This window comes from Eleginops maclovinus, chromosome 7 (genome assembly GCF_036324505.1).
Source record: "Eleginops maclovinus isolate JMC-PN-2008 ecotype Puerto Natales chromosome 7, JC_Emac_rtc_rv5, whole genome shotgun sequence".
In the NCBI taxonomy this organism is placed as follows: domain Eukaryota; kingdom Metazoa; phylum Chordata; class Actinopteri; order Perciformes; family Eleginopidae; genus Eleginops; species Eleginops maclovinus.
In genome coordinates, this window is record NC_086355.1 from 2,108,374 (window position 1) to 2,123,628 (window position 15,255).

General features: G+C 43.8%; 1 protein-coding gene across 11 annotated transcripts in view; it reads left to right on the forward strand.

The window, feature by feature from the left end:
- Positions 1–13,909, forward strand: part of dgkh (diacylglycerol kinase, eta) — a 62,499-nt gene extending 48,590 nt beyond the window's left edge. For 4 of the 11 annotated variants that reach the window (XM_063888027.1, XM_063888023.1, XM_063888033.1 and 1 more), the window contains 11 exons: positions 3,327–3,434; positions 4,813–4,926; positions 5,020–5,154; positions 5,253–5,413; positions 5,487–5,592; positions 5,901–5,993; positions 6,456–6,575; positions 6,756–6,883; positions 8,766–8,896; positions 9,715–9,770; positions 10,594–13,909. In XM_063888027.1, the coding sequence (XP_063744097.1) occupies positions 3,327–3,434; positions 4,813–4,926; positions 5,020–5,154; positions 5,253–5,413; positions 5,487–5,592; positions 5,901–5,993; positions 6,456–6,575; positions 6,756–6,883; positions 8,766–8,896; positions 9,715–9,770; positions 10,594–10,680 (1,239 nt within the window). In that variant the 3' untranslated portion in view covers positions 10,681–13,909. The remainder of the gene's footprint in view (positions 1–3,326; positions 3,435–4,812; positions 4,927–5,019; positions 5,155–5,252; positions 5,414–5,486; positions 5,593–5,900; positions 5,994–6,455; positions 6,576–6,755; positions 6,884–8,765; positions 8,897–9,714; positions 9,771–10,593) is intronic. The other 7 variants (XM_063888024.1, XM_063888034.1, XM_063888025.1 and 4 more) reach the window with 6 other exon arrangements.
- Positions 13,910–15,255: the final 1,346 nt, after the last annotated feature.

Consider the following 15,255-nt stretch of genomic DNA (forward strand, 5'->3'; position numbering starts at 1 on the left):
CATTAGTTACAGCTTAAGGTCACACCAAGATACAAACATATGTACAAGATTTAAAAAATACACAACAATAGACCTCAGAGACAGTTCTGAAGCACACCGCCCAGCCCAAAAAAAGGTCACCCTCTAATACTCGTTGGACCGCCTTCAGATTTGAGTACGGCACGCATTCTCTGTGGCATCGTTTCCACGAGCTTCTGTAACGTCTCAACATTTATTTCTGTCCTGTACTGTGCAAAGTCTCCTCCAGCACATCCCAAAGACTCTCAATGGGGTTCAGGTTTGGACTCTGTAGGGGCCAATCCATATGTGAGATGATGTCTCATGCTCCCTGAAGCACTGTCTCACAGTCTGAGCCCGATGGATCCTGGCATTGTCCTCTTGGAACATGCCCGTGCCATCAGGGAAGAATAAATCCATGGATGGAATAACCTGGTCCTTCAGTTTATTCAGGGAGTCAGCTGACCTCATTCTTTGGGTTGCTGAACGTAGACCAGACCAACTGCAGCAGCCCCAGATCATAGCGCTGCCCCCCCACAGGCAGGGACCTGTCTTTTGGCCGAACAGTGTATATGACATGTTGAAACTCGCAGACACCCTATCCCTGCTCCTTCTCTTACGCCATCCTCTCTTTCTCCTGTTTCTCTTCCCAGTGTGACGGCCATCATCCACTGCAGCTCAGCATGCAGTCTTAACTTCCACTCGCAGGAGGGACCCAACTTTGGGAGGCACCAAGGAGGACGATTTGGTGACATCCAGTAAACTGTGCAGAAGTGGTCGCTTTCAGAGGAAAGGGTGGAGCTAATACGGACATGCTCCACGCTCTCGATTCTCTGTAGTTGAACATGGAAGACAAGTGTGACCCTGAGGTGAGGGGGAGGGCGTTAAGATAATATTATGTATTATGTTTAAGGCCCAGAGCACAAGAGGCTGCTGATGATGTTGAATCAGTTTGCACACACACACACCACACAACACAACACCCTTAGTGGCCACTGCAAATTACCTTGGATACAGTCTGAGGTGTGTTATGTACTGGAAGAGGAAACAGGGAGGACTCTCATAGTCATTGTACGCAGACACGAAAATCAATTGTAAATGAAGTCCAAGAAGGTCCCATCTACTGCTGGCCTGGTCAGAGGCTGATTGTTGCTCTGACCTTTTTCTCTAGCCAGAGACAATCGACTGTGCAGCAATCACCTGCTGTCAGAGACACTGAGGTTGCATCTAGCGCAGTGAGCGAAGCAGGGCGAGAGTCTAACAGGTCTTAGGATCATAAGCAGGACGGGGCTACCAAACCCCCAGGAAGATACGTAAAGATAGGCTGGATAAATCCTGTGGAAGAATTAGGCCGATATTCCTGTCCAAACAGTTGAATATTGGAGGAAATATCTCATTGCAATTTCCACCATCTGGTCATTTAACAAATCAATCTTTAATTTCTAGATTTATAAGCTGTTGTTGTTCTAGAGACATTGCATGCTATATTAATACTTGAGTAGATGTGCAATGATCCTCACTAATTATGATCAATTAAGAATATCGCGCTAATGGGAAGAAAAATGCGTTTTCGATCTCAAAATGGGAGTATATCTGTGGGGATTGGACGACACAAGCAACCTCACTTGGACTTTGAGAAACAATCCTCAAAAATAGTTAAATAAGTAGAATAGATCAAATTTTAAAATACAATGTTGAAGTCTTACTACGTTTTAGTTTTAAATAACTAGCTCACGTTTTGTGGATATTACACATAGTAAATCATTTCACAGCCTCAATAAATTAGGAAACGCTTAAACTATACATCGATCACTATGGTAAGCAAATCAAGTGTGTTTGGGGCTTTTGAGAACAGTGGACAGTGTAGTCTTTTTTCGTAAATCAAGGCAACATCAATATCCTCAGAGCACACATAAATGCATCCGTTTATGTGTGCTGTCAGGGTATTCCTCAACTGAAGGAGCCACCCTCCTTACATGCGCAAACAGTCCAGTCTTGCTGCCACTCATGGCTCGGGCCCCATCGCTGCATAATGCAACGCACCTCTGCCACGAGATATTGTGCTCCGTGAAAAAATCGTCCAGTGCTTTAAATATTTCTACACCGGTAGTTCGCCCGGGCAGTGGTTTGCAAAAAAGAAATTCCTCGCACATAGTGCCACTGTCCTCGTATCGCACAAATGTTAACAGTTGCGCATCATTAGTAACATCTGTCGTCTCGTCGATTTGAAGGGAAAACAGAACTGTCTGAAGTTTTGCCATCAGCTGGTCTTTGACATCATTTGCCATTTCCCCAATTCGTCTTCCGATTGTGTTGTCTGACAACGGAATAGTTTTTAATTTGTTGGCACATTCTTCGCTTACCATAGCTCTGCACATATCTATGGCTGCTGGCAATATAAGCTGCTCTGCAATGGTATGGGGCTTCTTACTTTTTGCAACCCTGAGAGCGACCAGATACGATGCTTTCAGTGCGTTTTCATTTATTTTTGCACTCTTCCTCATGGTAGCCTGCTGTCCTTTGAAATCACGCAACATCTGTTGCATGTACTCAACGGGTTTGGCCTTCAAGTGGACGTGATGCGTCTCCATATGCCGCGTAAGTTTCGACGGCTTCATAGCTTCATTACAGAGAATTGTTGAACATACGAAACACAGTGGTACCTCCTCTCCTGCTCTGTCTGTCGTCACTGTGAATCCATATTTAACATATTCCTCATTGTATTTTCTTTTTCGTCTTTTTTGCGAAGTTGACGCTTCGGAAGCCTGTCCTTGCCCTATCGTGGCGGCCTGTCCCTCTGTCGTGGCAGCCTGACCCTCTGTCATGGCAGCCTGTCCCTCTGGCACTTTCCTCACTACAAAACGATCCATTGGTGCTAGATATATAGCTAGACTAGTACATATGTAACAAATGTTTGCTGTACTACAACCTATCTTAAAATACTCTCGTCGGCTATGCTTATAAATGTGTGTCAACTTTGCTCGCAAGACTGTACGTAATGAATAATAAGTGAGGTTAGCGACGCAACTCATTACCATTAGCGAATCACAGGCTACCATAGACTGGATAGGCGCAAGGCTACATTCTGTCAGCTTGAATTTCCTTTATATTATTTTAAACATATTTTTCACGATATGTAACGGTATTCTGGAAATGTGTTGAAATATCAAAGCGAATTTATATTAAAAAAAAACAATGGTGAACTGATCAACATAGGCTCTTGTCACGGACCACATGCAATGCCGCCGCGGACCACCAGGGGTCCGCGGACCACCGGTTGAAAACCCCTGTCTTACGCCATCCTCTCTTTCTCCTGTTTCTCTTCCCAGTGTGACGGCCAGTACATCCCACTGCCCAGCCTGCAGGGCATCGCAGTCTTAAACATTCCCAGCTACGCAGGAGGGACCAACTTCTGGGGAGGCACCAAGGAGGACGACGTGAGTGCACATTCCAGTAAACTGTGCAGGAAGTGGTCGTCTTTGCAGAGGAAAAGGGGTGGAGTCTAATAACTGGATCATGCTCCACCGCTCTCTGATTCTCTGTTGTTGAACATGGAAGACAAGTGCCTGGACCCTGGAGGTGCAGGGGGAGGGCGTATAGAGAGATATTTGTGCTTATTTGTTTAAGGCCCAGAGCACAAGGGCTGCTGAGGGATTAGAGTCAGTTTGCACACACACACACACACACACACACACCCTTAGTGAGCCCCTGCAGAGATTACCCTTGGACATACAGTCTGTGCATGTGTGTTATGTAACTGGAGAGGAGGAAACAGGGGGAGGACTCTCAGTTAGTCATTGTACGCAGACACGAAAATATATTGTAGATTTAGTTGTTTGGATCATTTGTTCTCAGCAGAAAGGTCTCCCATCCCTTTCTGCTGAGCTCCTGTCCATGTAGACGCTGACTCGTCGTTGCTCTGACCTTTTTCTCTGTAGCAGAGATCAATATCAGAGCGGTGTGGAGCGTCTCCTCTCAGAAACACTTGGTTTCTCTCTCAGGCTGCAGCTGAGCGGAGCTGACGGGGCCGAGAGTCTTCAGGTCTTTATGGATATAGAAGCAGGACAGAGATATAGGCTATCCAATCCCCCCCGTCACAGATACGCTAAAGGATACGGCTGGTGATGAAATCCTGTGGAAGAACAGTCCGATATTCCTTTGATCCACAAACTACAGATGAATCATTGGAGGAAATATCTCATTGCAATATTTCCAACCAATCTGGTCAATTTAACCAAATTCAATCTTTAATTTCTATGATTTATACATGCCTGTTGTTGTTCTGGACTTTGGACAGTGCTACATTAAAATACTTGGAAGTAGATGTGCAATGATTACTCTAATCTACTAATTGATGAGTCAATTAAGAATATCTACTGCTAAAATGGGAAGAAAATGCTGTTTTCGATCTCAAATATGGGGACAGTACATACCTGTGGGGATGGACTGACCAAGCAACACATCAGCTTGGACTTTGAGAAACAATCCATCAAAAATAAGTTAAATAGGCTCTTAAGTAGAATAGATCAAATGTTTAAAATACTAATTGTTGAAGTCTTACTACGATTTTTAGTTTTAAATAACTTAGCTCACGTTTTGATATATTACACAAGTAAAATATTTGACATGACTCAATAATATTTAGGAAACTGCTTAAAAGAAATCGATATACTCGGTAAGAAATCAAGGGTTTTGGGCTTTTGAGAGACAGATGGACAGGTTGTTGGGTCCTTTTGTTACGTAAATCAAAGGTAAATCAAATATCCTCAGACGCCACACGGGGAATAAATGCATCACGGTCATTGTGTCCTGCAGATCTTCTGTGCCCCGTCGTTCGATGATAAGATCCTGGAGGTGGTGGCGGTGTTTGGGAGCATGCAGATGGCCGTGTCCAGAGTCATCAAGCTGCAGCACCACCGCATAGCACAGGTCCGAACACACACACCTTAGTCAACAGCAGAGGACACACACACGTTTGAGAAGACACACATCTAACTGAAGCTTCTTGTGTGTGTGGCTCAGTGTCGAACAGTGAAGATCACGATCCTGGGAGATGAGGGCGTTCCCATTCAGGTGGACGGGGAGGCCTGGATCCAGCCGCCCGGGGTCATCAAGATCCAGCACAAGAACCGGGCCCAGATGCTCACCAGAGACCGGGTGAGGGAGAGAGGGAAGGAGGGGCTGAAAATCTCTTGGAAATTGTGAAGAGTGTGGGTTGAAATGGTGCTGATATATTCTATGGTTTTTCCCCGCAGGCGTTTGAGAACACGCTGAAGTCCTGGGAGGATAAGCTGAAGTACGACAAGCCTCCTCTGAGACCTCACCTGTACCCGCAGCAGTCTGTGGACCTGGCCACGGAGGAGGAGGCCGCCCTGGTGCAGCTGTGTGCCCGCGCTGCAGAGGAGCTCATCACGAGGTGAGCAGGGCACCCTCCTATTACAATCAGTCACGTGTTACTCACGTGTGCTAATGGACATGTGTGCTCTCAGGATATGTGAGGCAGCGAAGACCGACGGGCTGTTAGAGCAGGAGCTGGCTCATGCTGTTAATGCCTCGTCTCACGCCATCAACAAGACTCACCCCAAGTTCCCAGAGGTCGGTAAAACACACTAACACTGGTTCTAGGCTGGGCTTGGGACGGTTGCGGTGTCATTTAGCTTCGTTGTAGAGCACAAGTTTTAGCCTAAACCTCTTGGTGCTGTGTTAACTGAAGCTGCAGTTTGAGTTTAAACACAATGTAGTTTGTATAATCCTCACAAGCTGAAGAGGTTTTATATCTGAAGCTATGCTAATCAAGTTCTACTCGGCTACTGTAATTGGTTTGTTTTTACACTATGCTTGCCCTGATGTGTTTGTTGTATGACATGTGAGGTGATACTAAATACATGATGTCCTGTTTCCAGAATCTGACCAGGAACACGGCGATCGAGGTGGCGAGCACCGTGAAGGCTCTGTACAACGAGACCGAGTCTCTGCTGCTGGGACGAGTCTCTCTGGTGAGAAACCATACCTGTAACAGAACTACAGAATATGATTTCATCAGGACAACAGCTTGAGTTTGGTTCACTAGAGGGGAGGAAAATATACACATCCCAACACAAATGAGAGCAAGCTTTAAGAAGATGTGACGCTTTTGAACCTTGTTGTAGTAAATCCACTTTCAGCTGCATGTGGATGATGTTGTCTCCTTGTTTCCTTGTCTCCTTGTTGACCTGTTTCCTTGTTGACCTGCTTCCTTGTCTCCTTGTTGCCTTGTTTCCTTGTTGACTTGTTGACCTGTTTCCTTGTTGACCTGTTCCCTTGTTGACTTGTTTCCTTGCTGCCTTGTTGCCCTGTTTCCTTGCTGCCTTGGTCTCTTGCTGCCTTGTTTCCTTGCTGCCTTGTTGCCTTGTTGCTTTGTTTTCTTGTTGACTTGTTTCCTTGTTGACCTGTTTCCTTGATTCCTTGTCTCCTTGCAGCAGCTGGAGCAGCCGGAGGAGGACCAGCTGTCCACGGCTCTGCAGAGCGTGGAGCTTGAGCTGGGCAAACTGGGAGAGATCCCCTGGCTCTACCACATCCTGCAGCCCAACGACGAAGAGGTGAGCGGCCTCAGCACACACACATACACACACACACACACACACACACACACACACACACACACACACACACACACACACACACACACACACACACACACACACACACACACATCATGTCTTCAGAGTAATGTGGCTCCAGGTAACGGCAGAGCTGACCAGCTAAATGAAAGGCTATAGGTTGACTGTGCTTATGTACCAGGACCACTCTCTGGGTTACGGCAAGAGGAACAGTCGCAGCAGCATGTTCCGCATCGTGCCCAAGTTCAAGAAGGAGAGGGCCGCCAAGAAGACCAGTCCGCAGTCAGGTAGGGTGTGAGCTCTTTCCCCCAGTAGAGAACACAGCGGCCGGAGGGGGTCAGAGTCTGGGCCAGCCCCCTGAAGTAGTGTCCCTCTCGCTGCAGAGGAGGAACACGATGTTTTTGTTGTTGTTTATCCGTTTCCATGTAAGGGTTGCTTCAGCTGCATAGTTGGCAGGTCACAGTGACACAACGAGCGCTGCACAATTAATCAAAAATGCATTCATATCGCAATATTTCATTCCAAACTCCTGCAGCCCTAACTCTAGACATTCAATTCAAAATGTTTTTAGCGAACTCAGAAGATCACACCTTATATATTTTACTTAAAAGGAAGGTAGTGTTGAATCGGACTCCTCTCAAAAAGGTCTACAATAGAGGGGAAGCAATTTGATTTGTGTATTATAGTGAAGTGTACGAGTGTTTTGTGACCCTTAGCTTACCAGAAATCATGTCAGTCTTGTGGACACACTTAGGTTGATAAATGTTGGATATATTTCCAAGATTGAGTAGTGGAAACTTCTGTTTGTACTAAATTAAGTACCCTGATTGAATCCAGTTCTTGTGCTATACTTGGGTAGCAATGTGTACTTCTCTACAGCGTTTGTACTACGTTTATTTGAAGTTAATTTGAAGATTCAGACTCAGGTGCACGTTGCAAAACATATCGCTTATACAGAGGCTATCTGTCAGTATGCACAGTAAACAGAAGCTCCTCCTTTACCACTTCATGTTGAGGACTTTTACTTATAACAGAGTACTACACTGAGGCATTAGCACTTTTACCTCTGTACCTCGTCCACTTCTAGGTAAAACCAGGATGATGATCTGGAAGTGCTTCTATCCTCTCTCCAGTCTTTGATACTAAAACCTCTGTCTGATAGGATGCACACAAACATCATGCCATCATCAACACACACTCCATGCATTAAGTTATTATTTCTTTCCTCCACTGGTAGAAACACAACGATCAGGTGTTGTATCACACGGTGTGACCCTAACCATCATATCACACACCCCCCCCCTCCCCTCCATTCATGCTCTCATCATCATGGCTTCAAAGTGGAGCAGAACAAGGCTGCACCTGCAGGGGTGAGCAATGTGTCCATGCATTAGAACAAAAACCAGCTGGAAATCAAGTCTTTTTGGTTGCATTAAAAAGAGTGAAAAAGTCACGATCAGATTTCCGGATGACCAAACAGTAGCGTGACGTTGCTGCTCTCTCATTGGTTAAATGTTTTTATACACAGATGGTCTAAGAGTTGAGCAGTGAGATCAGCGGGCTGGTTATCTGGCTGTACTTCCTGCAGTATTCCTGCACACGCTGCCTATTCCTTCTACTTTATTCCATGTGTTCTCATTGCCGGTGATGTGCATGCCCCGCCCCCAGTCTTCCCTGGACCAGCACCGGCCTCCGTGCCTCGTTCTGACCAACCTTTGGCCTTTCTCCGACTCCTCCCAGCTGCCGCCACCGCTCTCCCTTTCCCCTACTCTCCCTTCCCTCCATTTTCTTCCATCTTTCCCACACATTGTATCCATTCGTGTGTGTCTGTCTGTGTGTGTGTCTGTTTGTGTGTGTGTGTGTGTGTGTGTGTGTGTGTGTGTGTGTGTGTGTGTGTGTGTGTGTGTGTGTGTGTGTGTGTGTGTGTGTGTGTGTGTGTGTGTGTGTGTGTGTGTATGTGTGTGTGTGTGTGTCTGTGTGCGTGTCTGTGTGTGTGTGTGTGTGTGTGTTGACATATCCACATAAAGGTGCTGTGAGAGGGAATGGATGAAGTTTGAGAGTGTGTGTGTGGATACCAGTGAGGCACCCTGAGCCTGTCTCTGCTCTGCCCCGTGTGTGTGTGTTTGTGTGTGTGTGTGTGTGTGTGTGTGTGTGTGTGTGTGTGCATAGTGGAGAGGTGGGGTCCAGAGGAGGTGGGGGTCTGGCTGGAGCAGCTGAGTCTCGGGGAGTACAGAGACACCTTCATCCGACACGACATCCGCGGCTCGGAGCTGCTGCACCTGGAGAGGAGGGACCTGAAGGTACACACAGACACACACACACACACACACACACACACACACACACACACACACACACACACACACACACACACACACACACACACACCTCTTTCTCCCTGTCCTCTATACTTCTGACACTCTTCTAGATGTCTCCCTGTCCTGCTTCCTCCTCCTCACGCTGCATTGCTCTTGCTTGGCTGCTACTGTCTGACGTTGCTTGGTGTAACCCACTAACACTAACAGGGGGGTTGGGATGGGTGTGGGGTGGGGGGGGGACAGGAAGTGTAAAGTCAGGCAGGAAGTATAGCTGTGATATTTATAGAAGCTGCATTTCATTTAGCTGATGCTTTTATCCACAGAGACAATAAACCATACAGATAGAAACAGTACAACAAATCAAATGCAGATATGTTGGATTCAAAGGTCTGTTCAATAAGTGCGTCAGGTCGAGGTCTTCTCTCAAATCCACCCCGTTTTTAAATGGTTTTTTGGTCTGAATTACAGGGTTATATCATCTGATAGTCACAAAGAAGACATGGACTCTTCTGTACGTTCTGTAATGATGCTACACAGAATGAATTACGGGTGTTTTTATTCAATTTAAAGCATCTGTTGTCTTCAAAAGGTCAACTCTGATTGATTCCTTACTCATACCGGTCTGTGATTATCCATCAACTGTTTTGTATCCTCTGATCTCAACTATAGTCAAGAATATTCAACTTTTCTGCCTTTTTTAAGACTCAAACACAAGATTAATGCTGTGTATAACTTTTATTTGTTGTCCTAAAAAGTGAAACACAGAAAAGGGTGATGATTTATTGCTATATGTTTTATAGACATTCAAACCAGACTTGGTCAAGAAAAGCTGCACAAGGTACAAGCGATACAACAGGTGGGTTTTCAGTCTACAGCGGAAGATATGAAGACTTGTCTCTGTCCTGATAACAGTAGGGAGTTTCTCGTTCCATCATTTTGGAGCCAGGATAGCAGAGGTGTGTTATTTTTAACCTGGGTCCACCTCACAGGAGCAGCGAGCCGATTGGTCGATACAGATTGAAGTGCACATGCTGGAGTGTTAGGTTAGACCCCGTCCCGATCTGCCATGGAGAATGAACTGACTGTGATGTATCTTTACACTGAAAATCAAACGTGCACAGATCACATGTTCACTTGAATTGTGTCTCTGCTCTCTGGGACATTTGTCTGCTCCTCAAAATGCAAGTGTTGCCCACCATCAGCTCTCCTGCTTTCACAAAGGGAGCAGGGACTGCAGGTTTCTCTTTCTAAAGTTGTTGGTAATGAATTGAACAGTAAAAAAACAGAGATGCTTTTTCTGAACATTACTGCTAAATCAAATTTGAATTATAAGCGAGTCAAATTCAGAGGTAAAGTAAAAAGTAATGAATACATTTAAAGAAACCTTTACAAAGATAATTAGAGAGTGCTGAAGTGTCTGCCACACCGTACTGCAGCTGTTTTCAGAGGTCCCTCAAGAATGAATCCAGCGAGTCGCTGTTTGTTTGTTCAAAATGTGTTTATTTTTGGGTTGCTGTTTTTTCAGATTGTGCAACTGATAACAAAAGGAAAGCGATTGGTTGCCTAATTATAAAAATGGCAACAGAGCTCTGCATCTGTTCAGAGTGGAACGGCGATTCATCCCGAAGTATAGAGGTGTCTTTCTGTGTTTCTAATGTGTGTCTTCTTTCTCTCCTCAGGATCTGGGGATATCGAAAGTGGGTCATATGAAGAGAATTCTCCAGGGAACTAAGGAGCTCGCCAAGGCCTCCATGGTTGACCTTTAACCCGGGAGCAGACGCTACCGGAGAGTGGAGGGGCGCATTTTTCCCCTCACAGTGGAAGAGTTTGGCAGCACCGTGGGAGGAGCAGGAAGGTGTTCAACAGGAGCTGGATGTAATCCCTCTGCTGAGAAAGCCTCTGAAATGTCGTCATCCAGAAACCTTTTGGTGCCAAACTGAGACGGTGGGATGGAAATGGATCGATCTTCACAAAAAAAAAAGCCATTTCTAAGTTAATAACCATTCATAGCACACAATCAGGTATGCAAGTATCCATACTGACAGCTGAGTTGTACTTACAAAACAGTAGCAGAACCAGGACTTCCATGAGCTTCAGTTTCAGGTGTGTGAGCGTGGTTTCATGAGCACTGCTGCAGAGAGGAGGCGGTCCCGGTCTCGGGGCGGGGTCAGTGGGAGACGGCCGCATGCTATGCTTGCTCAACCTTAGATAATTGCATGATTAGTGTCTTGATTATTTTGTGTGCAGAATAACACTTGAACAAGTTTTACACGACTTAAGTATTACGATGCCGTGTGTTACTACTGAAAGCATCCTTAGTTCAACTCTTTCTTTACCTAGCTTTAATTTATTTCGTTTGCATGATGATGATGATGATGATGTGTCAAAGACTCGTGCCATACCTTCAGTCATTTAGTGTGCAACGTGCTTTATTGGTAGAGGTCATTATAGGTTTTTAAACAAGCTGTTGAGGTTTAATTATATGGAGTTTAATATCTGTCAGGTGACACGTTCTTAGTGGATATCAGTACCAAGGTGAATGTGGAAGAAGAAAACATCTGATCACTTTGTTTGTAGTTTTTAATTCCAGTTAAGGTCAGATTAAAATGCTCGTTAGTCAGGAGGAAATTAAAGCATAAGCTGTAGGTTATTTTTTTAAAGGAACACTTATAAAAAGGCACTTTTTACGTCTTGCTTCGTGCAAGTGCAAACACTCATATCATTTCATAGCGTTAACGGTTCACCTCGACTTTTGAACTCAGTATTTAACACTAAAGGTTTTAAATAGAGCAGTTGATCTGCAGCCTGCATAGCGTCGTTCCAGCGCAGCTTTTTTGTTCTTCTTCTCTTTACAAGTTGTTAGAAAAACACTTATTTGAGTTTCTCCTCAGACTGGTGGCATTACAGGGTATATTTCTATGTGATGCTATGTTTTGTATATACATATATGCACTGTATATACAGTATACCAGTGTATGCAAACGATGTTTGTAAGTGTTGTAGTCCAATAATGCATTTGTAGATTTTGCTGACATGGCATGCATTGTCAGCAGCTGACACATTGACTGTGTATATTACACCATAACAGTTGTGTGTGTGGTTCTGATCTCTTGTACATGCTGTTGTATTCTTATGATGGTGCAATATTTTATCTCTTGTTTTGATACTGTCTCTGCAGCTTTCCAACATTTGCGATAAAAAAAGAAGCCGTTTTGTACATCCTCGAGGTTTGGGGGTTTAGATTTTAAGAAGTTAAAGCCTGCAGACCGCTTTTTCTTACGGACTCCACAGCAAAGTAAATCTTCTTCCAGCGGTTCACTCGTTTGTAGTTTTGCTCCTCTGTGCTTCCAGGATGGTACACTGAAGTAGTGTCAGTGAGTGGGCGGACATGACTGTTGTGTTCACTCGTGTACCATAATGCATCTGTGTGTGTGTGTGTGTGTGTGTGTGTGTGTGTGTGTGTGTGTGTGTGTGTGTGTGTGTGTGTGTGTGTGTGTGTGTGTGTGTGTGTGTGTGTGTGTGTGTGTGTGTGTGTGTGTGTGTGTGTGTGTGTGTGTGTGTGTGTGTGTGTGTGTGTGTGTGTGTGTGTGTGTGTGTGTGTGTGTGTGTGTGTGTGTGTGTGTGTGGGCTACTACAGCAGTGGATAACTTATCAGCAATTGTACATGTACCATTGCCAACCTCTTATATCAACTCTAGTTCCCTTTGGAGAATAATTAGTTGCCTTTATGTCCTCTAAGAGTTATATATGTCTGCTGTTAAGAAGTACCTACTTTTTTAACTTAATATCGAGTGCCACATGTTCACCGTTCATTTAAGTATCCTTAAAATAATAGAAATGAGTGAAACTACCAGAATATCCCACCAGAGGGCGCGAGACCCTGAGTCTAAACAGAAGCGATAACTGTTTTCTCATGCCGACAATCAATTCAATCAGGCTATCTGTTTTATGTTCTGCAGTATTGCTCATTGGCATGCAGGAGTTAATACCCCTATCAGTTAAATTGCAATTTAATAGAATATTTTTGATGCAAATCTAACCTAAAAGAAGATGTGTTTTGCAAATTATAGACAGAAATAGACAGATTAACACATATTCTTCATTGCCCCACAGCCTGACTGAAGACCATGTGTGGATTAACTCTGCCTTTAATTCATGAGTATATCAACATCATTGATGACCTGTATGACAGACGGCCTTCTGCTCTTATTTCAGTTTCTGTCAGTATGTGCTTTATATAGGGAGCAGTAAAGTAGAGCTGCTGAACGCTGCCTTCTTCTGGCCTCAAATCCACATTTAATCTGACTCCCCTCCCGCTGTCGCAGCTCCTCACCTCTGTCTGCGTTCTCTCCAGAGTGTCTGCTGGGTTTCTCTAATCTCAAGTGTTTTGGCCCCCAGACTTGAAGTAGCCCCCCCTCTTCTCTCTGTCCCTCGCTGTGTTTTCCAGTGTAAATAATGCTGCAAACTGCCTGGTTTTTTTTTAACCGAAAAACCAAACGAAACCCATGCAAGGATCTCTAAAAAAAACAAAACACGGGATGATAGTTTTTGACGTGGTTCCTTACAAAGCGACGGGAGAAAAGTGAGTTTCATTTGTTTACATTATGTTTACAATGGCACAGTTTTAATTTGTAAGAATATGTATGTAGGTATAAACAATATTTGCATATTTATTGCCTAAGGTTTAACTGACATGATGTGTATTGTGTTTTCACATTTGGAATATAATGTTACAGTCGTCACCTGTGTTACTCTCTGGATGATTCTTTGGTAAAGTAGTTGATCATTTCTATGACTACTAAGTGACTGTTTTCTGTGCCTTTTTATGGTTAGAATGCATGGTTAACTATTTATTACGATTTGGAGTCACTGAGATGTGTATTTTTGTATTCTGAATAAATAAATGGTTGAGCTTTTGTTGTACATTTGTAAGGTGCCTTAAAACAGGCTACCTATTCATATCTCTCTTCTTCAATAAAACCAAATACATATGCACTTTCTGCCTCTGTTTGTGTTGACTTCCCTCCAAGGACATGAATCAGTGCTTCATCTCAAGGAAATAGAATGAGTTTGAGTTGAGTGTGCATGAATATAAAGCAGTTTAGCAGCTTTTCAACTCAGGAAATCCTTCTGTTTAAAGCTCCTCTAGTGTGCCATATAGGATAAATCAGTAGTTGCCAGCTCTTAGAGTCCTACTCTGAACCCACAAATGCTGAGGACTCCAAAGGTTTATGATAGAAATGTATAGTACAGGTCCCCAGAACATAGAAACTGCGAGATGCTAACGTGCATATGTAGGGCAATTTGCACAATTAGCAATAAATTGTGTCAATTAACATTAATGTGGACAGTAAAAAAAATGTCTTGGCCTATATGGACAATTTTGGAGTGGTTTTGTGTGTTATTGAGGATGCTGAGTCCAAAAAGTGCAGATTTAACCATGTGGTCGATTTGAAGATTTAGGGGACTCTGGGTCATTTGGATCGGACAGAATAAGATAAGATATACTTTATTTTCCCAAATTAGGAAATGTTTTTGCTGCAGCAGCATGTAAAACAAAGTATTGCACATAATTAGGAATAAAAAGAGTAAAAAAAAATCAATAAAACAATATAAACATCTCAAAATAGAAGATAAAACAGAAGTAAAGAGGGAAATTGACCGTAGAGATAAATTCTGTAATCTATCTGACAAATAAAACACTATTGAAGGGCCAAATTACAGCTATAATGAAGGCCTATTTATTATTCAGTAGAGGTAATTACGTTCATCTGATGCTCTCTATATCCAATGGGTGCAACACTACGCCTGGTAGACAAAATCAGCCACAGAGAACTACAGTATGGCCACTGTCTGGTTAGAAGTGACATTTTTGATCCTGAAAATATTAGAAATGCACTCAGCATCCTCAATAACTTAAAAAATATCAAAAATATTCAAATGTGGACTAATAAGTTTATCAATGCAACCTGCTAATTGTACACGTTGCTCAACATATGCAAGTTAGCATCCAGCAGTGTCTATGTGCTGGGGACCAGTACTTTACATTTCTAACATCTAATTTGGTGAAGATTTCCGGGTTCACCCTTCTGGCAACTTTATAAATCAGTTGAGGAAAACTGATGTTTCCAAACCAAACGTTGAATATCTACGATGTGAATTAAGACTGTGGCCCGTTTCTTCTGGAACACCCACGGGCCCGAGCATTCCTCTCCACATCCTCTCATCTGATTTTACATTTTACTGCTCTCATTTTCCCCTGGTTGTAGTCTGGCTGCAGCCCTTTACAAACCATAAATGTTTTCAGGAGCTGATTCTGTTTGTTCTCCTCATCTCTGGCG